The sequence below is a fragment of the Nuphar pumila genome, chromosome 10 (assembly GCF_984573655.1).
Source record: "Nuphar pumila chromosome 10, dmNupPumi1.hap1.1, whole genome shotgun sequence".
Classification (NCBI taxonomy): Eukaryota; Viridiplantae; Streptophyta; class Magnoliopsida; order Nymphaeales; family Nymphaeaceae; genus Nuphar; species Nuphar pumila.
Window position 1 is genome coordinate 116,416,637 of NC_143258.1, and position 18,057 is coordinate 116,434,693.

At 38.1% G+C, this 18,057-nt stretch overlaps 1 protein-coding gene across 8 annotated transcripts in view; it reads right to left on the bottom strand.

The window, feature by feature from the left end:
* LOC149828029 (RNA-binding CRS1 / YhbY (CRM) domain protein) overlaps positions 1-18,057 on the bottom strand; it is a 72,407-nt gene continuing 54,350 nt past the window's right edge. For 6 of the 8 annotated variants that reach the window (XM_090019818.1, XM_090019819.1, XM_090019817.1 and 3 more), the window contains one exon: positions 1-419. In XM_090019818.1, coding sequence (XP_089875944.1) covers positions 310-419 — 110 coding nt within the window. In that variant the 3' untranslated portion in view covers positions 1-309. Of the gene's footprint in view, positions 906-18,057 lie in introns of all 8 variants that reach the window. The other 2 variants (XM_090019822.1, XM_090019823.1) reach the window with 2 other exon arrangements.

Genomic DNA, 18,057 nt, shown 5'->3' on the forward strand with positions numbered 1-18,057 from the left:
TAAACATAATGAACCCTTTTCCATACCCAAAAGCATATCGAACATAAGCCCCAAACTGGAAACAAGTCAAGGTTAAAAGGAAAAGAAAAAGAAGAGATTTCACCTCAATATACAATAGAGTTCCTTAATACTTTTACATGCTTGTGTGTAAACGTTCAAAAATTGATCTGCAACCAAAAGGAGATGAGCACACTTAATAATGCCAATATATTTGCTTGTTGTCCATCTCCTGCTCTAATTAAGTTCACCAAACTGATCATATCGCAGTTGATGATCAAAGAATATGCTTGCGCAGGTCAGATGCACACTTTATTCAGTTGGGATGGACATGTTCTTCTGGAAACATTCCTTAAGGCACTCATCAAAACTATTATCACCATCACTGTTTCTGTTAGCTCCTGAAGTTGGCTCCACCCATGCTGTTCACGCCACCACACCAAAAGACAAGGCAACTTCAGTGCAATTATGAAGGGAAGAAAAGAAAATGAATACAGCAAGTGGAGACAACAACAGGTTGTGAAGGCTTGTTTCAAAACAATGGCTGCCCACAGTCGACAAAACCAGGGTTCCATAACCTAGCAGAACAGGAGTTAGGACGCTTTCATGATTCTTTTTCATCTGTTAATGAATTGGTGCTCTATTAACAAATATGCCAGCCTGCAGAAAAAGCCAGAGAAAATACTGCAACAGCACCATGGATATGGATAAATTTTGATCTGAGCTTGACTGTTTTCCCAGTCAAGTTACTGAACTCTTGTTGAATATAGAATCAATCAATTCAGCCATGCAACTCCAACCAGATTCCCCTCAAGTTAGTCCAGATCAGAAGGTATATACCAATTAGTGAGAGCCAAATTCCATTTGAACACCAGATAAGTAATACCTGAAGAGTGGACATTATCTGCCTGAAGGGGAGTTTAGAGAGGAATCAAGATTAATAGATTCAAGAGAGCAACATTCATCATCTCGCTAAGCTAGGACAGAGCAAATGGGAGGAAGAAGGATAATACGCCACTAAAATGCACTCACACTATCGACATTCATTTTAGTTATCACTGATATATATTGCAAGTTTAGAGGCTCCTGTTTGATTCACAGGAGACAGCTAGAAGATCTCTAACCTCATGCTTAAACAGAAATCAAATCATTTATTATGAAACCATAGAAGCAAGCAAGCATGATAGATTCCATATACCTGTTCCAAGAAATAGTTTTCATGAAGCAAATTAACATATTTGTTCATCATATTTATTTGTGAACAAATCATTTGATTAAGTTGAAGCAACTCTTTTTAATAGCTCATCAAAAAACTCTTTTTTATAGTTCATAACTTGTAATGGCATTATAATTATCTAGAATTGATTGATATTGCAAGTTTTCTTCCATAGGTGATTAGTGCGCTCTCCGATTCATTTCTTTATGGGAAAATTCCTACCATTGTTCATTCACAAAAAAAAAAAAACTGCCATCGTGTCTACATGTTTGCAAGCTCACTTGGCCAACTTGAGGTCAGCTTTAGAAATTTCTAAATGTGCCTCTAAGCTCCTTTTTCTTTTCCTTTTTTTTCATGGAAACTCACCAGAGTGTGTGCATCTGCCATGAAAGTGCATGTTCATACACTAGGCCAAGTTAAGGTATTTTGTAGCAATAAAAAATCTCCATGTTCTCATGTCATTGCGTATGATAATATTCACGTTCCAGCTAATGGAATTACATGTAGCATACTACTGCTATTCCAAGGCAACAGTCTATGACTCTATGGACTTCAAAAGTATGCTTTGAGGATTTTTGAGCACTGTATATGTAGAAGACCAGCAGATTGTACATGTAGAAGATCATGTACAACTACATCTATACGGCTCCTTTGCTGATGCCATTGGCATTTACACTCGGATGTTCAACCGATCCATAGAAGCAAATGCCTTTTATTATCTCTATCATTTTCAAGGCATTGCACAGTGAGAAAAGATTGCATGAGGGGCACAAGGCCCATTATCAGGATTAGAATCTTTGATATAATTGAGATCAGTTTGTTTGTGTTGATGAAACTCATGGATATGTAAGGAAATGAGGATCTTCCACGAAAGCACAAATGCTTGCAACAAGTGTCTATCAAAGACACTTTAATCATAACCCACAAAAGGGCACAAATGAGAGAACTCGAAAACAAAAATAATAAACTTCATTTCATTCACATAAAATGCTTAAGAAGCATTAATACAATGAGAGGAGAGTTACCCCTATTTATATACATGAGAGCAGTGTTATCAAAAACGCGCCTTGAGGCGCAAAAGGCACGCTTCTCCTTGAGGCGAGGCCCTCTGCTCCTCAAGGCGCCAGCCGGAGGCCTGAGGGGCCAAAAAAAATAGAAAAGAAGTTTTTTCATTTTATTTTTAATTAGTATGCTTTTAATTAGTTTAATTTGCTTTTCTATTGCATATTGGTTGTTGCTTGCTTTATAAGATATTATAAATCTTATATTTTTTAGTACTGATTTCAGATTTTCTATTTCTTATTGGTTGTTACTTCATCAATAAAGCATTTATTTATTTATTTGTAATTTTAGATATTTTTTATAAATTTTTTTAAGCTTTCAAAAAAAATTGAGGCTTAATTTTTGTGCCTTGCCTCAGTTTTTGGTGGAGAGCCTCAATGCTTTTCACAACAGTGCATGAGAGAGAGAAGAGCCTTTAAAAGGCTCCAAAAAAGTTCTAACGACTATTCAAACTAGTCAAAACTTTGTCTAGTTTGAGTCTAGTTCAATATGAACTAGACAGCCTAAAATACAAAAAAAAATAAAGAAAAAAGAAAAAATATATAAAAAACATATAAATTATATTATATATAATTATATTTATATGTATATACACTTTTTAACACTCTCCCTCAAACTTACGGTACAATGAGCAAAATTTTGTTTAAGAGGAAATGAAATCTAGGAGCAATGATAGGTTTGGTGAAGAAATCCACTAATTGGTATTCTGATGTAACATAAGGCAGATCAATGGTTCCATGTAGATACTCTTTTCTAACATAATGACAATTCATTTCGATATGTTTGGTGCATTAATGAAATGTTTCATTGCTGTCAATGTAGATCGCACTTTTGTTGTCACAACACAAGCATGGGGCTTTTGTCACTTCAAGTCTTCTGAGCCAAACTACCCGCCATGGTTGTGGTGGCCATGACTTGATATTCAACTTTGGTTGACGAAAGAGAGACTTTTTGTTGCTTCTAGCACCGTCACGAAATCAAGGATTCACTTAAGAAAACACAAAAACCAATGGTTGAATGCTCGTTATTGAGATCACCTCCCCAGTCAGCAACAGTATAAGCAATTAAATCTAATGAAAATGAAACAAACAAGAAAAGGCTTCGTGAAAGGGAAGACTTAATGTATCTAATAATACACAAAACTGTTCCCATGTGAACAAAAGTGGATATGTGCTGAAATTGACTATCTGTGTGTATAACATGTGCTATTTTAGGTCTCGTAATGGAGAGATATGAGAGTACTCCAATAAGTTGTCTACAAGGAGTGGGATCTTCAAGAGGTTCTCCATAATCAATTCTCATTTTGGTGTTGACAACTTCTGGAGTATCTACTTTCTTATCATATGTGATTTCGGACTTGAAAACAATATCAAAAGCAAACTTAGATTGAGATAATAAATAACCTCGAGGGAAATAAACAACTTCAATTCCTAAAAAATATCTCAATAAACCTAAATCAAACATTTCAAAATTATTTTAAAGAAGCTTTTTAACGTTTTCAACTCCTTGTTTGTCTCCTCCGGAAATGATTATGTCATCCACATAAAAAAGAAGAATGATAATCCTTGCATCAGAAATCTTAACAAAAAAAGTAGTGTCACTCAGGCAAGTTCTGAATCCAATATCGAGCATAACATGACTAAACTTGTCATACCAGGCTTTTGGTGTATGTTTAAGACCATAAAGAGTTTTTCTAAACAAAGAGCCTTACTCTTAGGAATACTCATATCATGTGGTGCTTGTTGAATTATGTATCACATATATATATTATATATATATATAAGGTGATACATGTACATATATATGTATATTATCTACCTAATTATATATATAAAATATATATTTTTATTATTAAATGTATGGGTAGTTTGGTCATTTCTCTATTATTGTGCATATTCAATTTATGAATATGCTTGTAATTTTGGTTTTTTTATGTTCTTTTTATTTTTTGTTTTTTGTTTCTTTTTTACTAAAGTCAATGCACCTTGGGGGGGGGCCACTCTCATAGACGTTGGGCCCCCTCCAACGGTCACAATTGTGACCGTTGGAGGGGCTCCAACGTCTATGAGTTGGCCCCTCCAAGGTCCTCATTGTATAAATAGGGGCATTCCTGGGTCAAATCCCAAGTATTCAATAAAGCTTTTTATTTATTATTAGTGTATTTGCGAGATTGATTTGTGCTTTTGTGCACAAGTGTTCTTATTGTGCATGTATTCGTTATCAAGAATATTAAGGTCTTGATCATAGTATCTTATTGAAGATACTTTCACATGGTATCAGAGCTACGTTTAAAGAAGGAAGATCATGCGATTTTCCACATTCTTGGGTACCTTGAAAATCGTGCCTTCAAGCTATTGGAGATTGGAGTGGATCACTTTGGGCAATATTTTAAAAGTTTCTTTGTCAAGAAAGACTTAAAAATCTATTGAGGTACGTGTTATTTTCTTATTTTTATCATCTCTAATGGGCAAAAAAGACTCACACTTCTCCCTCGGGTTTAAACTCAATTGTTCAAACCATCATGTTTGGGCCGGTAATATGGAAGCCCATATTAAAGGAAAGGGGCTTTGGGGGTACATTCAAGGTTCGATACGAGAACTCGAACCAAAAATTACTATTATAGAAAAAGGAGATATAAAGATTCTTGAAGGAGAAGAAAGACGGAGCTCTTGAAGATTATTTAAAGAAACATGGCGAATGGGAAATGAAAAACTTCAAGATCTTATCATGGTTTTTCTCATCCATTGAAACAAAGATCAATGTCAACATCATCAAATTCAAGAAGGCTTTCGAAGCTTGGCTATATCTTGAAAAAATGTATACATCACGAGATTTATCATAAGTACTATCTTCAAAAGAGGGCATTAACCTTACAATAAAATGAAATGACTATTCGGGAATACTTTGTCGAATTATCTTCCATTTGGGACGAGCTTGCTATGCTTGAACCCAAATGGAGTGGTGAAGCTATCGAGCTTAGACACAAGCAACTTGAGGAAGATCACTTTTTTAACTTTCTAAATGGCCTTAGACCCCCCAAACATTCGAATGTATTAAGTCAAGTGTTCTAGATGAAACAAAAGTTCTATCATAAAATGATAATCTCTTCATTTTACCAAGAATACAATCTTTACAAGCAAAATTTTCAGAATTACAAGATTTTCCTAAACTTGAAAAGTGTTGGATTTTGAATATACGAGGATGGCCAAGTCTTTTGTTCTATAGATCCAAATCCAATTTCTGAACATTATAACAAAAAACATTCTTGGGTAATTTAAAAAAATCTATATGGTAGAGTCCTTCTCTATGGCCTTCCCCAATCAATCTAGGATTGGCTCGCACAAGCCAGACAAGTCAAACCCAAGCAATACCTGGCTGTAATCGAGACAAGCCAAAACAACCCATGTTTAGTTCACTCAGTTTGTTTACCATCCATAGTCCAAGTCATTTGCAATCTGTCAGCACTAATAGATCTTTTCAGCTCAAACATGAGGACATAAACAAGTGAATATTGTAAAGCATTGTAATTGAAGTTATAAAAAGGCATATTATGAAGAGAACAAATGAACATCTTAAGGTCCAACAAGATGAAGCATGTTTATTTTAATTTTATATGATGACTTAGTGTTCTTCATGCCAATTTCAAGGACCATAAGCTGGATCTATTAGTCAAGAAGTTATCATGCAAGTTTCGTAGACTCTTGTAGGCTCACTCCAAAGAAGAGTCTACACTTCCAGTGAATAACCTTGTTGTATCTCATGCTTCACTAGCCTCAACGATGTCTGTCTGTAACTCCTAGACCATCGAACTTTGTTTTTTGTTTTCCACGACAGGAGAGGGTGACACCGTATTTTAACAGCAACTGTTAGAATATTCCTTGAAATGTTAATCTCTTGCACTTTACACCCATGTCATGTAAAATCCACACAAAAAACATTGTGGACCCGGGTCAGATCCGGACACGGACCCGACCCGGATCCAAATAGAGGCAGGCGGTCACCGCCTGCGTGTTTTAAATAAAACACGCAGGGGGAGGGACAACCGGTGAATCCCTCCCCCACGCGTCGGTGGTCTTCCCTCCACCTGGCGATCAACGCCCTCTCCCCCTCTATATTTTTTCTGCAGCACCGCCGACCAACCTCTCCTCTCCTCTCCTATTTCCTTTTTCCGACCGCCCGCCGTCGGCAAGCCTGTTTGCCGACACCCCTTCTCCCTGCTGCGATCTCTCAGCTCATCAAAAGACCCCCCGAGCCTCCCCTCTGCTGCCTCGCTGCCCACTGGTAAACCCCGACACCCCCCTCCTCGTCTCCCATATTGCCACTGTCAGGTGAACCTCTTTGCCCTCGCGCTGCGACGACCTGGTCGGCACGACCTCTCTCTGTTGCCTTTTCCCCCTCTCTCATCTTCGTCAGTCTCACCGGGCACCCGACCCCGGTCGACACCGGCCTTCGGCCACCCTTCCTGGCGAGCATTTTCTACTCCCATCTCACTCTCGTTCCGGCCTCCTCTCAGGTAAGACCCCCTCTCGGTGTTGTCCTCTTCTTCTTCTTATTTTGCCCGTTTTTGCAGAGGAGGGGCCGAGCCCCTCCCTGCCTTCCCATTTTCGTAGAGGAGGGGGTCGTGCCCCTCCCTATTGCCCCATTTTCGCAGGGGAGGGGATGGGCCCCTCCCTATTCCCTTTGTATGCAGGGGAGGTACCGAGACCTCCCTATGTCCCCTGTTTGCAGGGAAGGGGCCAAGCCCCTCTCAGTCGCCTCTTTGCTTTTCCGGCAGGCAGGGGCCACCCCTAACACTTTCGCTCCCTTTATGTTTCGAGTTGGGGTCCTAGCAAGCTCACTCGTCCGAGTGAGCTCAGCCCCCTCTCGCTCCCTGTTCAGGGCTTGCAACCCCTTAGGTTATTTTCGAGCATTTATATAAGTACTCACTTTTGTTTTTTTTTTTCAGCTTGCGCAATGGAGCCCGCTCGTGCCCCGCGGCTCGAGATCGTCATTCATACACTCGAAGGTGCATGCAACCCCGAAACCCTCAAGTAGGGAAAAGCTACGCAAAAAGGGCAAATAGATGAACCGAATTAAGTTGAAATAATTAAAATGAACATGGTAGATATGCCTAGATTTACTTTATTTTTCCTGTACTTATTCGCTTTGTGTATTTACTTGCCTGCACGCTTATTAGTCGATGTACGGTTTCGTACCTCGTCCATTATTTGTAAAGTTAGTTGCTTATTCAAATATTTAGCCGAGGTACGGTTTCGTACCTCGTGCATTGCTTACATATTTACTTGCTTGCCCATCTTTTTGGTCGAGATACAGTTTAGTACCACGTGCATTTTGCTTATGCATTTTTCGCTTAATGTGTGATTTCACACATCGAGTATTGCTTAGTACTTTGTTGTCGCGCTATAATGTGCACATGCTCACAATTGTGCTATACAAGTAAATGCAGCCTTTTATATATCATGTTTTCGCTCATCTTCAAAGGATGCGAGTTGCGCTTGTGCGCAACAGTTCTTTTTAAAAAGATTCCTTATGCGAATCCAATTTTCAAATACATCGTTTTGCAAAAGCAAAGATTGAAAGTCCCACAGGTTGCGAAAGTGCAATTAAGTTTTCCCAAGTCGGCATTTTCGAAAAGAATGTTTTACAACTATAAATTGATATTTTGATATGACTCGGAAACTCTGAAAAGGATTACAACTTATCGAGTGCGCAGTCTTACAAAGCAGCTCGAAGGTTTTGGGAGTTGCAATATAACAATCAAGTCTCCCAAATTACAGTGTCTTTGGAAAACGAAAGCAAGATCCGAGGCGATCTCATATCGTGCAATATGCCATTGTTGTTAATATAATTTAAAAGACTTAATCTTATCAAACTGAGTAATTATTATCACTTCTTTTATGAAAGATAAATGTCGAGGTTTCTTTTGAGAAATTGTTTCCCTTTTATCGTAGTTGTACCTTTTGACAGGTATGGTTGTATCTTTGGACAGGTATGTTGCGTTGGTGTTACGATGATTGGATGAGAGGTCGGTGGTAACCTCGAAACGTGTTTTGGCACGTTGTTATAATAATGTAACGTTGATATTCGCCTAACAGGCAAGAGGCTCGTGACGGTCTAAAGGACCAAACTTGAATGGTTACATCGTGTACTTTGGCAAAGCAATGTTGTAGGGATTTTCTTTGAGAAATCCATACCCCTCTCATCGTAGTTGTACTTTTGAACAAGTATGTTGTGTACTACGATGAGTGGGATGAGAGGTCTATGTTTACCTCGAACGTGCAATGACACGTGTTTGAGACCACAAAATGGTGATGTTTTCACCCTCACAATAAGTTGACCCCTTTCATCATGGTTGTACTTTTGAACAGGTATGTTGCGTACTGCAGTGAGTAGGATGAGAGGTGTGTGGTTGCCTCGAACGTGCATTGGCGCGTATAAATCACTTAATGGTGACGGTTTCGCCTTCACAGGCAAGATGCTTGAATGGGTCCAGCAGACCAGAGCATGTAGAATGGGGCGGCGGTTAAGAAACCCCTGTTGTGCCCATTCGACCCATTGACTTCATCAAGAGAGAAAATGAATGGTACAAAAACTCTGATGGACAGACCATTAATGACTATTTCAGGCAAAAGACTCAGTTTCCTCATTCATCAGAGTTAAGGAAAATGGGTTACAAAAGATACTTTTAGGTCACTTCTGCAGAAGTTTGGATGCATCCACGGGCCACCTATGCCTCTGGAGATTTACCCTCTTGGTCATTGGTCATCCCCTTAGGAGCGGACTCAGTCAGTCATCTAGGTTATCTAAAACACATAGCATAATAAACCCCCAGACTGGTCTCGACTGTTTCTACGTTTCGTGGCTTGCACGTACCCGCCTGACCAGCTAATATCGAAACATAAGTTAACATATCCACATTATTTGAGATGTGTGTATTGTGACATGACTTGCTTGTTTGCTCAATAGTTCAATATAGTACTCGTTGAATTATGCACGCTCGTTGTCGTGTTACACTAGTTCTTTATTAGTAATAACTAGTTGCTCGTACTAGTTAAATGCTTATGATAACAGCATTATGACAATTGCAATATGATACATGTGACTTGCTTTACTACTTGGTTGAACTATTCGTGCTTATTGTAATGTAGCACTTGTTGGTTTGAGTCTCTTATGACGGATGTAATTGCTCGTCTTATAGGTTGTTTATATCTTATGGCTGCTTACGACTCGTAATCTACGAACTGTTTACATCTTATGACTAATGTAACTGCTTACAGTTCATAATCTATGAACTGTTTACAACTAGGACTAATGTAGTAGCTTGTCTTAGAAGTTGATTATATCTTGTGATTTATATAACTGTTGTCGTGTAATTGCTTACCGCGTGTATCTTATAAACGGCTTGTTAAGCAATTGCTTGCACCTTATGATTAATATATTTGCTTACCGTGAAAGTGGGTATGTCTTGTGTAGAATGAACTCTGACCTTGTGATAGTTGATAGCTCACTTGATTTTATAGTTAAGTGCTCACATTGAAAACCTTTATTTGTTTGCATACCCAATTGTTCATGTTAGAAATACTTACTCATTTGCATAATCTATTGCACATGCTAGATATAACTCATTTCTTGTTATAATTATTTATTTCAGTTCTAAATTGTCGTTTATGTGCACCTACCAGTTTTTCGTGAAACTGACCCATTTTATCGGCATATGATATTTCAGATTGCGATGACACGCTGGCGTGATGAGATCAAGATGAGGCACTTTCCCTAATGTTTTGCTCCTGAGGGCATTTCGGTAAATTCGCATCAGGATTTTCATGAAAATCTCTCATTTGTACAAGTCTTAAAACTATTAAAATTGCATTTTCATCATCTATTTGATTTCTTAAATGTACTGTATTGCAAATCCGTTGTGTAAGAGAGTGTGCGCTATAATGTGCTCAATGTCTAGGAACTTGCTATTTCAAACATGATTTTTCGCTGAACCTCTATTTCAAGCTCTGATAAATGATCGGTTTCAAAGCTTTCAACATTTTCATAAAAAGTTTCAAGTCCCGGATTTTTTGGGTGTTACAACTTAGTATCAAAACGACAGGGAAAACAGTGATCCTTGACTATCTGGCATCTGCATCGCACTGTAAGTATTATTATTTAAATTGTTTAGTATTTATTTTAATTAAAGAAATGTGTTTACGCTTAGATGTCGTTCAATGAATTGATCGAGTCAATAGATACATTGATCGGAGCAGTTGAACAACTCCAAGCAATGGTCCAGAACTTGGATCATATGGTTGATAGGTTGGTTTGCGAAAGCACCAACCTAAGACGATGTGATAACCCTCCAACTCTCTGGACAAATGTGCCCCCGAGATTCTTTTGATTGTGATGCTTATGTTAGCGTATAGGTGAATGACACCTCATGCCTACAAATGATTAGTTTTGACTTAATAGGTGGATGACATATCGCGCCTACAAATGATTAGATTTTACTTATTAGGTGAATGATACATCACGCCTACCTAGCTTCTTTGCAAATGATCACATTATGATTGTTTGAGTAAGTATATCATACTTATATAGCATGATTGATGAGTATCATGAATGTCTAACTAAATTACTTAGGAGGTATGTGCGTGTCTTTCACGCTGAAATGATCGAATGTGATTTGATGTAAGAATTGTGAATGCTTATGAAGATGGTGCAATGATGTGAATGTCTTAGAGATATATAAACTTGAATCCTGTGTGCATAACTCGAACTACATAAGAGTTACGTATGTTGAGGTTTAATTGCTTCATATTATGTATGTTGAGTTCCGAATCGGAACCATCCACAATCGGAACCATCCACAATCCCCCATAAGCCTTTTCCCCATATATGGTGTTTCATGATTGAAGCCCATGTTACATAGTTCGTATCGCTTAGTTTCATAGGCATGATGGTGACTTTATCATTGTCATCCATCGATTACAAGGAAAGAAAGAATAGGGATAGAAGAGAAACAAGAAGGAAAATGAGAAAGAAAGAAAAAAAAAACAATACAACAAGATGTGAAATCTTCTCCAATGAAGTGATAAAACACTTCTCTTCAAGTGGCGAACACTTTTGCAAACGGGCACGGAAACTGAGGCAGCTTTTCCTCAAGATTTAGTACTTCCGCGGCTCTGATACCATGAAATGAAATAGGGATCTTCGAAACACGAGCTTTGATTAACAAGAGCAAGTGTCAAGAATGACACTAAAGCATAACCCTTAAAAAGGGTATAACTGGAAACAAAATAAAAATAAAAATGTATTCTTTATTGATATGAAAAACCAATTGCTTAAGAAGCATTGGAGTAAAATACAAGAGGGGCTGCACCCCTTTATATACACAGCTGAAAGAGGACTCAATAGAGCTGTTGGGCACAGTCCAACAGCTCTATTTAGAGCTGTTGGAATGTGTCAGTCCATAGAGCTGTTGGACTGTGTCAGTCCAACAGCTCTATTGCTAGTCAAGTCTGGACAGGACTTGACTAGCAACAGTCATTCTAGTTTAAACTGAACTAGATGACATAAAGACAAAAAATAAAAATAAAGGAAAAAAAATACAGAAAAGAAAGAAATTAAAAATGTATTTATATATATATATATAATAATATAATATTATTATATATACATATATGTACAGTTTTACATTTTAACACTCCCCCTCAAACTTACGGTACAATGAGCGAAAGTTTGTCTAAGAGAAAGTGAAATCGGGGAGCAGCGAGAGGCTTTGTAAAGAGGTCTGCTAACTGATATTCTGAAGTGACATATGGCAGATCAATTATCCCGTGTAGATATTCCTCTCTGACGTAGTGACAATCCATTTCGATGTGTTTGGTGCGTTCGTGGAATGTTCTGTTACTGGCAATGTAGATCGCACTTTTGTTGTCACAACACATTTGTGAAGCCTTTGTTGCTTCAACTCCCATGTCAGCAAGCAGTCGTCGGAGCCAAACTACTTCCATGGTCGTGGTTGCCATGGCTCTGTATTCAGCTTCGGTGGATGAGAGAGATACCTTCTGCTGCTTTTTACACCTCCACGAGATTAATGATTCCCCTAAAAAGACACAAAAGCCAGTGGTTGAGTGTCTGTTATTGGGATCACCTCCCCAATCAGCATCAGTATATGCAATTAAATCAAGAGAAGAGGAGGAAGATAAGAAAAGTCCTCGTGAAATAGAGGACTTGATGTATCTGATAATACGCATGACTGCTCCCATATGAACAGAAGTAGGAGCATGTTGAAATTGACTTGCTGTATGAACAGCATGTGCTATATCTGGTCTGGTAATGGATAGATAGGAAAGTGCCCCGACAAGCTGTCTGTAAGGAGTAGGGTCTGCAAGAAGTTCTCCATCATCAATCTTCATTTTAACATTAACAACTTCTGGAGTGTCAACTTTCTTATCATCAGTAATACCAGACCTGAAAACAATATCAAAAGCAAATTTAGTCTGAGATAATAAATATCCTCTAGGAGAATAAGTAACTTCAATGCCTAAAAAATATCTCAACAAGCCCAAATCAGTCATTTCAAAATGAGATTTAAGAAGTGTTTTGATTGTTTCAACTCCCTGTTTATCGCTTCCGGTGATGATCATATCATCCACATAAAGAAGAAGCACAATGATCCCTGCATCAGAATTCTTAATAAACAAAGCAGTGTCAGTTAAACAGAATTGAAAACCAATATCAATCATAACACGACTAAACCTATCATACCAAGCTTTTGGTGCTTGTTTAAGTCCATAAAGAGCTTTTTCTAAGCGAAGGACTTTACCCTTAGGAATACTTAGACCAGGAGGGGGTTCCATATATACTTCTTCAACTAGCTTTCTATTTAAAAAAGCATTTTTGACATCCATTTGAAAAATAGACCATTTTTTGATAGAAGCTAAGGCAATTAAGGTTCGGACAGTAGTCATACGAGCCACCGGAGCAAAGGTTTCTTCATAATCAATCCCATATTCTTGGGCATAACCTTTGGCTACTAAACGGGCTTTATATCTTTCAAGAGTACCATCACTCTTGGTTTTAATTTTATAAACCCATCGACATCCTATAGTTTTCTTCCCTGGAGGAAGATCTTGAATATTCCATGTAGAAGCCTTTTCAAGTGCATCTAATTCAACTTTCATGGCTTCTATCCATTTGATATCATTTTTTGCTTGAAAATATGTTGATGGTTCTTCATATGAGTGAATTAATGCAATAACTGCCCTATATGTGGGTGAGAAAGACTCGTATGATACAAACTTTTCTGGAGGCCTCGAGATTCGGGATGATTGTCTAGTTGGAATGTTAGAATATTTCTCAAGTGCACATGGAGTATTAGACTCTTGTCGCCTGGAATATTGAATACTAGTATCTCTATGAACTTCTTCATTTTCAACATTAAGATCAATAATTCTTGGATCATCATCAAAGTTACAATCAAGGTCATATTCATCAGATGTTGATGTTAGATCTAGCAAAAAGGAGTACTCAGTGACGTCTTTTAATTTTCTAAAATCAAAGAAGCTCTCCTTTTCAAGAAAGGAAACATTTCTAGACACATATAGTTTATTATTTTTGAAGTCAAAACATCTATAACCTTTCTGGTTTTCAGCATATCCTAAAAAGGCACAGGGAATCGCACGAGGGGAAAGTTTATCATTTTTGTCAGTAAATATGAAACATTTGCACCCAAATATTCTTAATCTAGAATAGTCTGGAGAAATGTTCATAAGTTTTTCAATGGGAGTGATATTTTGTAACGAAGAAGATGGCATCCTATTAATGAGATAGGTGGCAGTTAAGGCAACTTCTGCCCAAAAGTCTTTAGGGACTTGATTTGCTATTAATAAAGTTCTAGTGGTTTCTATAATATGGCGATGTTTTCGTTCTGCCAGTCCATTTTGTTGAGGTGTATAAGGACAAGATCTTTGATGTGTGATGCCATGCAATTTAAGATAATTTTGAAAATCTGTGGATAAAAACTCTCCCCCTGAATCTGTGCGAAAAATAGTAATATCATTTTGAAATTTGTTTTTAACCATATTATGAAAAGTTTGAAAGTATGAAAATACTTCAGACTTATGTTTGAGAAAGTACATCCACGTATGTCGGGAGAAATCATCGACAAAAATAACATAGTAAACAAATCCTCCTTTAGAAATTACTGGTGCAGGACCCCAAACATCCGAGTGTATTAATTCAAGTGGTCTTGAAGAGAAAAAGGTTCTGTTCTGAAATGGTAATCTTTTCATTTTGCCGAGAATACAATCTTTACAATCAAATGATTCAGAGTTACAAAATTTCCCTAGATTTGGAAAATGTTGGATTTTAGCTATATGTGGGTGACCAAGTCTCTTATGCCACAGTTCCAACTCTATTTTTTGAATATTATAACAAAAAGCTTTCTTCGGCATTTCCAAAAAATCCATGTAATAGAGTCCTCCTTCTCTATGGCCTTCCCCAATCAGCTTGCCTGACTGGCGATCCTGTACCCAACAACCATGAGAAGAAAAAGAAATATTATACCCATAATCAGAAATTTGAGATACAGATAAAAGATTTAAATTTAATTTGAGAACATGTCTAATTTCTGGAATAAAAAAATTTTTTGTTTTATAAATTTTTTCAAAATCTCCTATTCCTTCTATTTCAAGAGAAGTCCCATCAGCAGTAAAGACCTTTGACACACTTGTTTTATTTTTAACACATTTGGATAGACTTTGATTATTTGGGGTCATATGAAAAGATGCACCAGAGTCAAGAAGCCAAGAAATTTTACCTAAATCAGAAAAAGATGAGGCTGCTGCGCCGGTTGAAGCTTCAGATGAGGAAGAGGCACCTTTGATGAGAGGCTGAAGGATCTCCATTAGTTGGGCCAGGGAAACTGGTGCATCCTGATCTTTAGGCTCCGATCCAGCAATTGCAGCTCTTTTTTCTCTCAGCTCCTTAAGTTTGGGACATTGTGGCCTGTAGTGTCCCGGTTCATGACAGTGATGACAAATAACTTTCTTCTTATCATAGTCACCATTTTGTCGGTTAAAGTGAGGAGGCCTATATGATCGAACATGATTCCCTGGTCTAGACACGGCTAAAACGGAATCATCTTCAATTTTTAAAGAACCTTTCCGGAGACGATTTTCTTCCATTGTTAACTCTTCAATAGTTTCAACAATAGAAGGAATTTTTCCCCGGTGAAGTAGGGCCGATTTAGTGGTTTCAAATTCCGGCCTTAATCCAGTGATAAACTGGTAAAAATGTTCAACATCGAGTTGTTTCTGACGAAGCTCGATGTCTTCGGCACAATGCCACTTTGGTTCTAAAAGGGAAAGTTCTTCCCAAAGTTCGGACAACCCATTGTAATATTCACGAATAGTTTTGTCTCCTTGTGTCATCATTCGAACTTTTTCTTGGAGGTTGCACACGTGTGCAATATCTTTAAGAGAATACATATTCTTAAGGTATTCCCATGCCTTATCGGCATGATCAAATTTGGCAAGACTTGAGCATTTTTTAATGTCAACGCTATTGATAAGCCATGACATTATCTTCGCATGAGATATTCTTCATTCTTTCCATTTCTTCTCGTATGAGGCAATAGCCTTGATTTTCTCTTCTTCCGATAGAGGGACGTCTTTATCTCCCTCCTTTTTAGTAAGAGATAGCTTAGGTTCCGAATCGGAACCATCCACAATCCCCCATAAGCCTTTTCCCCATATATGGTGCTTCATGATTGAAGCCCATGTTACATAGTTCGTATCGCTTAGTTTCATAGGCATGATGGTGACTTTATCATTGTCATCCATCGATTACAAGGAAAGAAAGAATAGGGATAGAAGAGAAACAAGAAGGAAAATGAGAAAGAAAGAAAAAAAAAACAATACAACAAGATGTGAAATCTTCTCCAATGAAGTGATAAAACACTTCTCTTCAAGTGGCGAACACTTTTGCAAACGGGCACGGAAACTGAGGCAGCTTTTCCTCAAGATTTAGTACTTCCGCGGCTCTGATACCATGAAATGAAATGGGGATCTTCGAAACACGAGCTTTGATTAACAAGAGCAAGTGTCAAGAATGACACTAAAGCATAACCCTTAAAAAGGGTATAACTGGAAACAAAATAAAAATAAAAATGTATTCTTTATTGATATGAAAAACCAATTGCTTAAGAAGCATTGGAGTAAAATACAAGAGGGGCTGCACCCCTTTATATACACAGCTGAAAGAGGACTCAATAGAGCTGTTGGGCACAGTCCAACAGCTCTATTTAGAGCTGTTGGAATGTGTCAGTCCAACAGCTCTTAACAGCTCTATTGCTAGTAAAGTCTGGACAGGACTTGACTAGCAACAGTCATTCTAGTTCAAACTGAACTAGATGACATAAAGACAAAAAATAAAAATAAAGGAAAAAAAATACAGAAAAGAAAGAAATTAAAAATGTATTTATATATATATATATAATAATATAATATTATTATATATACATATATGTACAGTTTTACATTTTAACACAGTCTCTTGAAGGTTGCCCAGCTTCACAAAAAAAAAAGGGGCCGACCAGCAAACTTCTCTGGCAGTAGAGTGGGTACTTCGTGAATACTCTTGTTAAAAAAAAATTCTCCTCCTCAAGGATTCCCATTCTTCTCTATCGAGTCTTCCTTCGAGTTTCCTCAATCAGCTTGTTTCCGAAAAGTTAACCACCTCAAACTTCTTGATTTGGAAAAGACAAATCATTCCTTTTATAAGGAGCCAAGGTCTCTTAGGTCATTTGGATAGAACCACTCCAGACCCGCTAGAATTTGTTACAAGAGAAGAGGAAGGTGATAAAAGGGCAACTTCAATTGTGTATGTCAAAAATGCATAATATCTCAACTGGGAAAGGAAAGACCAATCAGTAGTTGCATACATTACCTCTACATTGTCTCAAGAGGTCCTTGTTGCAATTCCTAACAATTGTACAACCTTGCAACTTTGGGAGAGATTGGTTCAAACGTATTCACAAGTTTCACAGGGGAGGATGATTTTTCTCAAGAGGGAATTTCAGCTGCTAAGAAAAGACTTCATGACCATCATGAAATATCTAAACAAGATGAAAACTACCACAGACCAACTTGCAGTTATAGGATGTGCAGTGAGTGACAGTGATATGGTGCAATAAACTCTAAGTGGATTGGGATCCGATTATAATATGATTGTCACTTCACTACTATGCTTGCCTGCTTTTCCTACTTTTGATGAGTTGCAGGCTAAATTAATTCAGTATGAAATGACTCTGAAAGAATTTTCTGAAGAAAACCACGCACATACAAATTCTCAAGAAGTTTTTGCTAAGGGGTGACTTATGGTTAGGGGTGGCAATCGTGTCGGGTTGGCGGGTCAGCATACCTCAACCCGAACCCGACCCGTTTATTAAACGGGTCGGCTGTGGCAAACATGAACCCGACCCGTTTAATAAACGGGTAACCCGACACGACCCACCAACCCATTTAATAAATGGGTTGGGTCGGGTAAACGGGTTCTCAGGTTCACGGGTCAGGTTCGTGGGTCGGGTTGGCGGGTCGACGGGTCGGGTTGGCGGGTCGGTTTGGCGGGTTGGCATACCCCCAACCCGAACCCAACTTGTTTAATAAACGGGTTATGCGGGTCAACCCGTTTATTAAACGGGTTGGCTTAAGCCCAACCCGAACCCGCCTAAGAGGCGGGTTGGCGGGTCGTGTCAGGTTTTGCCACCCCTACTTATGGTCGAAGACGGG